The 13,488-nt window shown below is 42.6% G+C and overlaps 1 protein-coding gene across 11 annotated transcripts in view; it reads left to right on the top strand.

The window, feature by feature from the left end:
* NBEA (neurobeachin) overlaps positions 1 to 13,488 on the top strand; it is a 580,876-nt gene that overhangs the window by 473,037 nt on the left and 94,351 nt on the right. For all 11 annotated transcript variants that reach the window (XM_044287233.1, XM_044287230.1, XM_044287232.1 and 8 more), the window contains 4 exons: positions 2,450 to 2,567; positions 3,847 to 3,949; positions 5,624 to 5,739; positions 13,118 to 13,230. In XM_044287233.1, coding sequence (XP_044143168.1) covers positions 2,450 to 2,567; positions 3,847 to 3,949; positions 5,624 to 5,739; positions 13,118 to 13,230 — 450 coding nt within the window. The remainder of the gene's footprint in view (positions 1 to 2,449; positions 2,568 to 3,846; positions 3,950 to 5,623; positions 5,740 to 13,117; positions 13,231 to 13,488) is intronic.

Genomic DNA, 13,488 nt, shown 5'->3' with positions numbered 1-13,488 from the left:
ATTCATTTTATTATTGAACAACAACCATGTTCTCAATGAACCCAAAAAACTCATTAATATCAAAGCTGAATATTTTTGGAAGTAGTTTTTAGTTTGTTTTTAGTTTTAGCTATTTTAGGGGGATATCTGTGTGTGCAGGTGACTATTACTGTACATAATTATTAGGCAACTTAACAAAAAACAAATATATACCCATTTCAATTATTTATTTTTACCAGTGAAACCAATATAACATCTCAACATTCACAAATATACATTTCTGACATTCAAAAACAAAACAAAAACAAATCAGTGACCAATATAGCCACCTTTCTTTGCAAGGACACTCAAAAGACTGCCATCCATGGATTCTGTCAGTGTTTTGATCTGTTCACCATCAACATTGCGTGCAGCAGCAACCACAGCCTCCCAGACACTGTTCAGAGAGGTGTACTGTTTTCCCTCCTTGTAAATCTCACATTTGATGATGGACCACAGGTTCTCAATGGGGTTCAGATCAGGTGAACAAGGAGGCCATGTCATTAGATTTTCTTCTTTTATACCCTTTCTTGCCAGCCACGCTGTGGAGTACTTGGACGCGTGTGATGGAGCATTGTCCTGCATGAAAATCATGTTTTTCTTACCTTGCAGACTTCTTCCTGTACCACTGCTTGAAGAAGGTGTCTTCCAGAAACTGGCAGTAGGACTGGGAGTTGAGCTTGACTCCATCCTCAACCCAAAAAGGCCCCACAAGCTCATCTTTGATGATACCAGCCCAAACCAGTACTCCACCTCCACCTTGCTGGCGTCTGAGTCGGACTGGAGCTCTCTGCCCTTTACCAATCCAGCCATCTGGCCCATCAAGACTCACTCTCATTTCATCAGTCCATAAAACCTTCGAAAAATCAGTCTTGAGATATTTCTTGGCCCAGTCTTGACGTTTCAGCTTGTGTGTCTTGTTCAGTGGTGGTCGTCTTTCAGCCTTTCTTACCTTGGCCATGTCTGAGTATTGCACACCTTGTGCTTTTGGGCACTCCAGTGATGTTGCAGCTCTGAAATATGGCCAAACTGGTGGCAAGTGGCATCTTGGCAGCTGCACGCTTGACTTTTCTCAGTTCATGGGCAGTTATTTTGCGCCTTGGTTTTTCCACACGCTTCTTGCGACCCTGTTGACTATTTTGAATGAAACGCTTGATTGTTCGATGATCACGCTTCAGAAGCTTTGCGATTTTAAGAGTGCTGCATCCCTCTGCAAGATATCTCACTATTTTTGACTTTTCTGAGCCTGTCAAGTCCTTCTTTTGACCCATTTTGCCAAAGGAAAGGAAGTTGCCTAATAATTATGCACACCTGATATAGGGTGTTGATGTCATTAGACCACACCCCTTCTCATTACAGAGATGCACATCACCTAATATGCTTAATTGGTAGTAGGCTTTCGAGCCTATACAGCTTGGAGTAAGACAACATGCATAAAGAGGATGATGTGGTCAAAATACTCATTTGCCTAATAATTCTGCACGTAGTGTATAGTCGATGGGGACGGAGCGGCAGTCCGGGGGTACACGTGAACTAGCGGCAGGACGGATCCAACAGGCTGTTCACCCGCCCGGAACAGCCTGCCAGAGTCCCCTGCCGCTAGTGTGAAAGTACCCTTAGTCTCTGTGCAGACTGCATTTGAGCCTTCACATTGGAGTTATACATTTGAAAAATTTACCTCCAACAGAAGACTCGGGCATATGCCAATCTATAGGCATACAGTGGCTGACATGTATCACCCAACATAGGCCGGAAGGATGCTATTTTGGCCTTTTTTGGGTGAATAGAGCCCTATAGATTTGTATAACTTATACACTGAGAGCTTTTTCTAGGCTCTGAAGCAGTATTTGTTATATACATGCATAGATATAACATATGTATATACCGCCACATAGCCACTTATGATCTCCAGCAGATAAAATCAGAGCGCCTAAATATTAACCTAGTAAATCGTAATACACTGTAGTTTTCCAAAGGCGGTGAGATGTATCCTCAGCTGTGTTGTGTGATGGAAATGCTTGTTTTTGCAGATTGTTGGCATTTCAGTGCGTTTTTGTTTCCTGACGCTGGCAGAGCATTCACATGGGCCGTTGTTCAATCTTTATGAAAGGAGAATGAGAGAAGTAGTGTCACAATACGCAGCGTGATTAAAAAAAAAAGTTTATTCAAACATGTCTGACAAGTGTCGTCCTCAGAGACCATTCAATCATAGCAGACTGTCTTCATTTTGTATTTCCCATAGGTTCCTGTTATAGTCAATAGCAGCTGATCCTCAAAGACTAACCTTTTCTAATTAATCTCTCCTACTAAGTAATGATAATGAATTCACAGGGAAAGCTCTGCAAAAAGAAATGTCATTTCTTGTAAAAACACCCCTGGAAGCGTATTTCACAATATAATTTTTGGGATTTTCCTGTACTCTTTTTGCTAGGTTCTTGCTTACACCGAAGGCCTCCATGGAAAATGGATGTTCAGCGAGATCCGAGCAGTTTTTTCAAGACGGTACCTCCTGCAGAACACGGCCCTGGAAGTCTTCATGGCTAATCGCAGTGAGTTTATATATATATATAAAGATATATTGAATACATGTTATCAGTCTACTGTCTTCCAGTATAGACAGTCACAATCGATGAGTAAAAGGGACATAGGGGGGGGAATTTATTCTTTGAGTTGTGCCACTTATTATAGTACATGGTATATCTTTTAAAAAGAGCTTGAGTTTAGCATGAGGAGACATAGCCAACAACAGTGCCACAAACCTAGACTTGCTAAAATCTACACAGCATTGTATTTTGTCAAGGGTACGTCCATACGAAGATACTAGTCGCACGACCGCTGTCATGACCAGGCTTGCAGGGGCATCACATTGTAGCAGTGAACCAATAGAAATGAAAGAGGTCCCAGCATGAGTTACATGTGGGCCGCTACTGAAAACCCTGAATCGCAAAAGATCCAGCAGAATTTCAGGGGTCGCAGTCGCGGCATACATGCAACTCATGCTGCGACCTCTTTCATTTCTACTGGTACTGCGACCAGATTCATTTCTATGGGATTAACATCACACTGCGATGCCCCTGCGATCCTGGCCCCTGCTAGTGTCGCCGTACCCTCTAAAAGGGTTGCTTCATCTGGACATTTATGAAAAATTGATAGGATACTCCATAAATGTCCGATAGGTGCTGGTCCCACCTCTTGAACCTGCTCCTATCCCAAGAATGGGGCTCAACTATGAATAGAGAGCATGCTCAGCGTCCTCTCCATTCACTGCTATGGGACTCCCAAAAATAGCCTAGCCAGCGCTTGGCAAATATTAGAGGTTCTAAGCAGTAAATGAAGAATTAAATGTAGGGCTCCGTTCTTGAGATAAGAAAGCAGGTCCCAGAATCAGGACCAGCACCTATCGGACGTTTATGGCCTATACTCTGCATATTTCATAAATGTCCAGGTCGGACTGTCTCTTTCTGCAAAAAAAAATTATAAAAAAAATACATTTCTGTCAAAGTACTTAAACTTACATTATGTTCTCAAAACTGTTCCTGTACTTAGAGCAGTAGTTTGAGCTCAAGAGCTGTTCTTCCTACTGTTATTGGAAATGACAGTAGTAAATTGCAACCCTAACCAGTCATTATGAATCTTCTGATCATGATGCATCTTGCTCTGTCTGGCTTCCCCTTTCCTTTCTCCATGTCTCCAAATAGTGTTATGTTATGTTCTTGGTGTCATCCCTTTGTACCAAAGGAAGACACACCTATACCTAGCTAGAAACAGGGTTTTTAGGCTTTAAGTGCTCAACCTGAACTACTTTTTCCACCTCTTTCCATTCTGTAGCCTCCGTTATGTTTAATTTTCCCGATCAAGCCACTGTCAAGAAAGTTGTATACAGTTTACCTCGGGTTGGCGTTGGCACCAGCTATGGTTTACCACAAGCCAGGTATGTGTCTTCTTTTATTAGCTGGTTCCTTGTGTAGCTAGAGTTTGTTCTTAACTTATGTTGCTGCAGTATTTTCCACAGCGCTGTACAACAAACACGGGGAAGCAAATATATAGAAACCAATACGTTATTTACATAACATATAAAAATATCTAAAATAATTAGATACAAAATAGCAATGACAGGAATAGGGGGAAAAAATGGAGAGAACTGGATGGTTGAAACTTATGCTAAAGTGTGGCGTCAGCCCTCATATATAACCACCTGATATAAGCTGTTGTGAACTGATGTTTCCATGTGCTATTAAGTAAATGGCACAGAAGGACCTAATGATATAAAACAGATAAAGCTAGAGGTGGGAAAGAAATAGTGGGCAAAAAACATACAATTCACACTCATGCGTTTCGCATGTAGCCTCTTCTGTGGATAGGTCCTGGGGACAGCACTGTACATATTTAGTATTTGTACACTACCAGTCAATTTTTGACAATCAATGCTGTTTTAAGGGGTCTTTGGAAAACCCCACTGTGCAGAAGCTGTGCATGGAACATGTGCAGAGAGCCCCAGGGGAGTCAGTGCAGGAGATGGAAGTGGTAGTAGCCCTGATGGAGTTTTGTCACAGTGCACTCCCTCAGGCCGTTGCTCCCTGGGGATTGGTGCAGTGGAAATGTAGCGTTGAAGAATAAGGCCTGAAGTAAACTTAGAACAGTCTTTTTTTTTACGAAATGCAAAGTGTAACTTCAGGTACATTCAATAGCAGCAATTTCCAAGTGCAGTTTTTTGCCACCAGTAAGGATTACTGGCTGGCTGGAATTTAGCACTTGTATTGTACTGGCCTAGTAGTAGTATGGGTGACGGGTGTCTTAGTTGTAGTCCCTCACCTTACAGCAGCGTCCTTTAATGCTGGTCTCAGCTGGTCACTCTGCTGTCTCTCTTCTCAAGGATTTACTTGAGAAAATTGTTGGTTGTTCTCTCTGGAGAATCCCTCTCAGGAGCTCAGACATGTGCTTCCTCTCCTGTCTCAGGTTGCTCTGGAACTCCCCCTCCTGGCAGGAAGCAGGACCAGCCCACTCCTACCAAGAGGGGAGGAACAGGGTGATTCCAACCATTGCCATCGCCAAACATCTAAAATACATGACAGAAGAATACATTACTATTCTTAATGCATAATAAGAAAACATTTGCCGATACCCCCAGGTCTGGGGTACTGCACATGCAATGGTTATTTACAGCACAGCGCCACGTACTATGTTGGTGTTGTATAACTAGGGATTATTATTATCAAGCGAATCTTCTAAAGATACAGTAACAAGCCCAGAAAAGATCACTGAAGCTTTTTCTACCACTGTGAGGCCGTTCTCGATGTCATATATCCAGAAAGTAAAGACATTTTTGACAGCTTGCTAGAAGATCATAAGAGCTGCACGGGCAAAGCAAAAGCTGTCAGTCATGGGGTCTATGATGCTCATCAAGAACACGTCTCCCATTCCTATCCCTGATGTTAGCGATGCCACTTATCGGAGCCGCTGACATGCAGTAACTATAAGATATAAAGAGAAGCTTACTATGTATTTACAGCTTTTTTTTTGTAATATATTTTATATAGGAAAATTACCATTATTGTCTGGCTGGTTGTTGCATGCTGTGATGGCCCCTTCCTTCATTATTTTACAGGAGAATCTCCCTGGCCACTCCCAGGCAGCTCTTTAAATCCTCCAACATGACTCAGCGTTGGCAGCGACGAGAGATTTCAAACTTTGAATACTTGATGTTTCTTAATACCATAGCAGGTAAGGCTTCTGGCTCTACAATCCTTTCTAATATGTTTATGTTTGTCAGAATCCTGAGCAGCGTGACTTGATCGAATGCGTTTATCCCTCCGGGACTCAGCTGCAGCCCTATGATAGACTCTGAAGCACTCACATTAAATTTGATAAGGGAAGGCAGGAACCTATCAGCCCAGCTCTAGATGCATTGATTGGTATGGAGGCAGTGCCTAACTCTCTTGCCATTTCCCCAGCTGACAGCTTTGTCTGAAGCTTTATTAGAGGCAACAAACCATTGCCAGGAACTGTCTGGAAATAATAATGGGGGGGGGGGGGAGGGATGTAATTTTACTATTCAGTCATTTTCAACAGCGGAAGCAGATACAAGACTAACAGCAGCATGCCTAGTACAGATGTCACCTACAGTGTGGCATGATTAGGTAACCATGTTCTGTCTACTTACCTCTAATCCCGCTCTTCACATAAATTATGCTGTGGATCCAGTGCTTCTATTACTTCTGATAGCATTCTTTCCTGAATCATATTTATTAAACAGGATATTCATCCCAGTGTAATTATTCTCTGTATGTTTTTTGTTTATTTTGTTTTTATATATTATTTTTCCTTTATTTTTTTTTATTTTTTTATTTTTAGAGGTTTTGTTATGCAGGATCTCTGCAAAACCTATGGCAAAAGACAACAGTATTTAAAATAAATTTTAGGTATATGTGAATATATTATTTTAGGCTACTTTTACACTCGCGGTAGCCTTTTCTGGCAGGCTGTTTCGGCAGGGGAACAGCCTGCCGGATCCGTGCTACCACTAGTCCACCACGCCTCTCTGGCTCCATTCACTATGATGGAGGCGGGCCGGAGGTTTGGCTGTAGCACGGCAAACAAGCCGAGAGGCAGACGGACAAAAAACGCAGCATGTTGTAGTTTTTGTCCAGCCACCTCTCGGCATGTTTGCTGTGCTACAGCCAAACCTCCGGCCCACCTCCATCATAGTGAATGGGGCCGGAGCAGACTTCCAGTGGCATGGTGGAGTAGCGGCGGCATGGATACAGCAGGCTGTTACCCCGCCAGAACAGCCTGCCGGAAAAGGCTACAGCAAGTGTGAAAGTAGCCTTAAAGGGGTTTTCTTGTAATACAGTTTTTTTTTTTTTTTTTTTTTTTTTTTTAAACAAATGCCCTCAGCCTGCCCCTGAAACAGAAGATTAGTACTCCGCACTGTCTCCATCTTCCTGTCCTTGCGCTATTTGCTTCCAGCGGTGCATGGGCACCAAAGACTGGCTTCAGTAGTAATGTGGCCACAAGCAGCACGTCACTGCTGAAACCAGTCATTGGCTGGACCTGTGTATGTGACCATGCCCATATGTCGCTAGTGCGGGGACCAGAAGATGGAGGCAGCGCAGGGGACCAGAGCTGGTAAGTATGAATCTTCTATTTCAGGGGGCAGGCTGCTGCTAAAAGATCTGTATTACCGGAAAACCAGTTTAATGTATACCTGTCAGGTCATTATTTCTGCCTTAGGCATCATGCACATGACCGTGTCCAATTTGTGGTCCACAAAATACGGATAAAGACTTATTGACTTCAATGGGTCCATGCTCCAGATTTTGCAAACATATTCTATCTTTTTGCAGAACAAACATACGGATGTGGAAAGCACACGGATGGCCCATGTACTTTCCACATCCGTATGAATGTTCTGCTAAAGGATAGAACATGTCCTATAATTGGCCGCAAAATGCGGACCATGGACTTCTTGAGGCCCATGGGTCCGCAAAAAATATTTTGTGGGTCCACAATTTGTGGACCGCAAAATACATACGGTCGTATGCATGAGGCCTTATCTGTGAGACAGAGGCAGAGAAGTTGAGCTATGGGATATATTGCTTTATGTGGTTTGGAGCAGGATTTTTGAGAAAGAACAAGAATAAATCCTGACAGGACTCCTATGAGTGTGTGCCATCACCTGTTATTTGATAAAGGCACACACTTGTGCCGAAACACGCGTCACAAATGGGTGACGAATAAAGAAATATCTTACAGCAAAGAAAACTACGGAGTGCTGGTCTTTCTATTACAATTATATGGGGATTTGACCTGTTGACCGCGCACCTGGATCCCAATAGAAGCACAGTGCCGTCCATTTTTTCTCAATCAGGACTCCTATGAGAGACACTGAGAGTCCGGATAACCAAGCCCATAAAAGATTTAAATCTTATGCAAAATGTAACTTTTTAAAAAAGTTTACTAGATAGATGCTGATAGGGACTTGGATTCACCTATTATATTGTGTAATATAAACTTTGTAATGTTGGATATTTTCTCCCTAAAAATACTGACAGAAAAGACAAAGATAGCAATAATCATAAACTGGCATTACAGATCCCTTTGGTATTAAAGGGGTTTGCTGAGACTAGAAAAAGATGGCTGCTTTCTACCAAAAACAGCCACACACCTGTCCGCGGGTTGTGTATAGTATTACTGCTCAGCCCCATTCCCTTTGGTGGAGCTGAGCTGCAATACCAGAAACAACCCATGAACAAGTGTGGCGCTGTTTTTGTAATAAAGCAGCCATGTTATTCTAATGCTGGACGACCCCTTTTAACGTCACTGTGGAAATATAGCTTGCTTTCTGTTCTACAGTGATTCTCAAAATATTCTTTCTCCTCCTGATCCCTCTACTGAGATACAGCCCAGAACTGACACGTGCTCCTGCATGGCCTAAAAACACTCCTGTCCAATAGGGTGGACTGGAGTGTGAAGGAGATCAGGGGAACCTTAAAGGAGTATTCTCATCTTGGACATTGGGGGCATATCACTAGGATCTGCCCCCAATGTCTGATAGGTGCGTGTCCCACCTATGGGACCTGCACCTATCGGACATCAGCCAAGTGGGACCCACACCTATCAGACATTGAGGGCATATCCTAGCTATATGCCCCCAATGTCCAAGATGGGTCAACCCCTTTAATAAATACATCATGATAGATATATATATATATATATATATATATATACACTGCCTAGCATTTCACATCCAAAGCCTCTAAAAAGCACCATAAACAGGCGCAGCAGGTGTAGAATATTAGTTAACACCGCAGTAGTGTCCTTACGGCACTGGACGACCATAACCTTGAAATTATTAATTAGATTGGGAATATAGGTGAGCCCCCTCACCCACAATTTTCAGAGTTTTTTCCCCTCTGTGATGTGCAAGCTTTTGCTAACTAATTATGTGTATATTTAGCTGCAGTCTGTGTTGGGCTTATTATTGTCATGTAATTAGATGTAACCCGAACTGCCGGCTTCTAAAAAAAAAAATAAAATCATTAAAAATTCCTTCCTAATGACCTAGAGATGACAAAATGTCTGTAAAGTGTGAAAACGCAGACAAGCATAGGAACATCGCTCGCAGAGTGTTAATCCAGATGCTGGAATCATCTAATTAAACAATATTTTGCTGTCATTAACATGATCACCAAGAAAATGCAGCTGTAATTTTTTTTGGCAGCTCTTCCCGAGTTTTTTCACCTTTTAAAACTCAACCAGTAAATTGAACGTTTTAATTAAGGAAATAAAAAAAAAGTATTTAGTTGTTTTGAGCCTTTGTCTGAAGCGGCCGTTGTGGATCCCTTCATATCGATGCGGGCGCGGTGTTACCCTGTCCTGTCTTCTGGTTTTACATGTGCGTCCCCAGTGACATTGTCACCTGGTGTAGGTGGTCCGGAAGAACCATATTAGGACTTATGCACACGACCGTGTGTATTTTGCCGACCCACAAAATAGGGATACTGTCCGTGTTGCATCCTCATTTTTTGCAGACTCGTTGGCTTCATTGGGTCTGTGGTCAGCATTCTGCGGAGACGAGTATCAGACTTGTTCTGTCTTTTTGCGGAACGGAAAGCACACGTTACGGCCATATGCTTTCCGTATGAAAAGTGTAGACTGTCTGCTATTTCTGAAACTCCCATAGAGGTGACTGAAGAGGTGTCCGCCCATGTGCAGTGCGCTCTCCATTCACGTCTTTAGGAGTTTTGGAAATAGTCAAGTGCGCTCGCTCAGCGATTTTTTGAACTTAAATAGAAGTGGAAGTGAGAGCAAGCAGCGCATGCGCGGTGCACACTCCATCTAACACTGGTGGCCAACGATGTCTCCGATGACACAACCTCTTTAAGGATGACCCTGCACTTGTCTACAAATGTGCACATTGCAGGAAAACCAACAATGTTTTTTGAACATGGAAACGGCTGCATTTCGATGACTTCTCAGAGAACAAGGAGCGCTCTGTTCAGTATTCTCAGGTCTGGTAAACCAACCATCATTAAAACCTAGAAGGAAGCCGTCCTATGACAGCACTGTAAATCTGCTCCTGGCCTGGGAATTGATAACCTAGGTTCTTTTTGTCAGGTTTAGCAGGGATAGATTTTCAATTTAGTTTGTAGCCAGGGAACACCAAAAACAGATCATTAAACATGGGTGTTATGTGACCCAGTGAAAGCAATACCAGTTTTCTCAGCGCAGTGGGGGGCCTTCTGACACCATTTGCTGCCACATACCATTCAGCGCTGTATGGAAATTTGTTATATGTTCACAAAATTAAAGGGTTTGGCCTCTTTGCAGTGTTTTTTTCGTTACTCCTGATGGGTTCAGTAACATCCACATTCTGTTTCTTTTGCACTTTTAGTCCTGACGGCTGTGGTGTGTTCTTGCAGCTGCGGCCCCCACATATAACATCACTGAAAATGGCTGTGTTACATCTCCTGTCCAGTCGGCATTGTGCACTCTGGTCCTTTCTTCTACAGCGCAGACTTTACACGAGTTGTCCGGCGTCTGCGCAGTAGAAACCATTCTCTGCCTCCAGTGTCCTGTCCTATATGCGCCTAGTGAAGCGGGCGTGCCCACTGTGAAAGCCCCAGTGCAGTCTCAACTCGGATTCTGCACCTGTGGATAAACGAGGCATTTTACAGTGCGCCTGCTCGCTTTACATGGCAGCTGCCCATATAGGAAGGGACACAGGAGCCAGAGGAGAATTGTCTATACTGCGCAGGCGCTGAAAGTCTGTGCAGTAGAAAAAAAAACACAGTGGAGAAAAAACAGCCATTTTTAGTGATGTCATAAGTAGGGGCAACAGTTGCAAAAACACCACCGCCACCATTTACAGAAGGGGCAGTGAGGAGCAAAAGTGCAGAAGAAATACAATATGGATAAAAGTTACTGCACACATCAGCAGAAGTGTCATACAGAAAAACATTGCAAAGTGGCCAACACTTTTAAATAGTGATATATTTATTATTTTTTCTTGCTTTAATTAGTTTTTATTGCTTTTATTATTACAGTTTTATTTTTAATTTTTTTTATTTTTTTTGGGGTGGTTACTCTAGGGGGTTTTAGTGGATATTCTGCTAACCAGCTCATTTTATCAGTTTAGCTTCTTGTAATTTACAGACAAAAACTGTAGCAGAGTAATTTTCTATTTGCCTTCATATACACTTTATGTGCTGTTTTTTTTCTATAGAGAAAAATTAGAAAAACTGCCTTGAAAAAAATTTCCAACTTCCAGAGCATCTCCAACCAATGGTCCGTAAAAATCTCTGACAGAACACGGATGCTATCTGTGTCGTGTCAGCGGTTTTCATGGACCCATAGACTTCAATGGATGTGTTTAGTCTGCCTCACATATCTCTGGTTTTCCAACTGACCCACTGTCAGTGGAAAATCACTGATGTATAAACACATTAAAATCCATGGGTTAAGTGTCCTGTCCGTGGAGACCAAGGACGGCACGTGTCCGTGATTCACTGACATGTAAAAGAGCCCTAACATTGTTTACAAGTGCTGGTAATGATGTGGCCCAGAAGATTCAGACCAAAGGCTCATGCACACGACCATTGCCGTTTTTGCAGTCCTCAAATCGCGGATCATCATGACACGGATAACTGCTGCATGCATTCCACATTTTACGGAACGGCCGGCCCATCCTTGTCTGTAATGAGGACAATAGTAGGACGTGTTCTATATTTTTGTGAATGCCACGGAAAAGACATACGGATGTGGACAGCACACAGAGTGCTGTCCGCATCTTTTGCGTCCTCCATTGAAGTGAATGGGTCCGCATCCAACCGACAAAAAATGCAAATCGAATAGTGTGCATGAGCCCTTAAAGTGCAATCGGTGTTCGGTCAGTGATTGTGAGCCAAAACCAGGTGCCTAGGTCTAAATTTTTCTCTAAGGCCTCATGCAAACGAACATTGTCTTGGTCCGCATTCGAGCCGCATGCGGCTTGGGTGCGGACCCATTCACTTCAGTGGGGCCGCAAAAAATGCGGACAGCACTCTGTGGGCTGTCCGCATCCGTGCTCTGTTCCGTGGTGCGCCAAAAAAATATAACCTGTCCTTTTCTTGTCCGTTTTGCGGACAAGAATAGGCAGTTATATTAAATGTTGTCTGTGCCGTTCCGCAAATTGTGAAATGCACACGAACGCCATCTGTGTTTTGCGGATCACAAAACACACACAGGGGCATGTGCATGTAGCCTTATAACCTTACTTCTTGAATCCAAATAATACACCAAAACGGATCAAAAGCCACAGAAATTCCATAAATTGTATCTGTATAGCGCCACCTTATGTTTGTTCTTTTTCCTTATATTTTGTCCAACTCACTGAGGTGGTTGCATGCGCAAAGTTTAATTCTTCAACTACTGTTAGAAGATGTGGCAGTAACAGGGAAACTACAGCAGAAGGACACGTCTCCACCCGAGCTGCCAGCCTAAAGAAAATCTAGCAGAACAATTAGAGACATTTATGAGCTCTCTGGATCCATGTGAGATACAGGACTGGTTCTAGCTTTGTTAGAAAGAGATTGTCATGTGCTGTATGATGTCTGATTTTCCTTTGTTACGTCAACCATGACATAACCCTTTTAAGCGGATTTTGATCTGAAGGCCTGGTGCATTGTTTGTAATGTGGTTCCAGTTATGAGAGAGACCCTATCTCCTGTCCCCAGACACTGGCCCAGGCAACTGTACAGTGTTGGAAGCCTGTCCTGCTAGGTGAACCTCCTGCTGGATTTCCCGATTGCGCCTTTTTAAATCTCTTGACGGGAGACATTGCTTCATTTTATACCTGGAACAATACATTACGTACCCTATTTGCGGTGTTTTGTGTGTTATTTTTAATTGCAGGATTTTTTTTCAGGGAAATCAGAATATAAAGGACAACATTGTTTTTCAGCGCCCCAATAATTTATTTTTATAGAAAACAGTGATGTTCTTCCTGTGATGAATACAACCCTATAGGAGGTGTCTGTGGTGTACAGTATCACCATAAATGCGCTAAAAAGTCTCTTGGGAATGACGGTAACACTTCTTTTTTTTGGTCTGATTTTCTCAGGGAGAACCTATAACGACTTGAATCAGTATCCTGTATTCCCATGGGTGTTAACAAATTATGAATCTGAGGAGTTGGATTTAACCTTACCAGGAAACTTCAGGGATCTTTCAAAGGTAATTCATATTTATGTAGAAACTTTTCTTTTCGCAAAATATAAGAAACTTTGTAAAAAAAATAACTTCTCTGAAGACGGTCAAGAATAATTGTATGTTTTTTGATGGTTTGTTACTATATATATATAATTTTTTTTGTGTTCTCTAAGCATATTCCTACAGAGGGTGGGTTTGTCGTTGGAGCTTGAGGGTGCCTTTAGGAGACCAGTCCTACACATCATGCATGATGGTGGGGAGATGGAACTGCAACAGATTTTG

This window comes from Bufo gargarizans, chromosome 3 (assembly GCF_014858855.1).
Source record: "Bufo gargarizans isolate SCDJY-AF-19 chromosome 3, ASM1485885v1, whole genome shotgun sequence".
Taxonomy (NCBI): domain Eukaryota; kingdom Metazoa; phylum Chordata; class Amphibia; order Anura; family Bufonidae; genus Bufo; species Bufo gargarizans.
The sequence above is the reverse complement of the archived record's forward strand: the minus strand, read 5'-3'. Positions and strand labels throughout refer to the sequence as shown.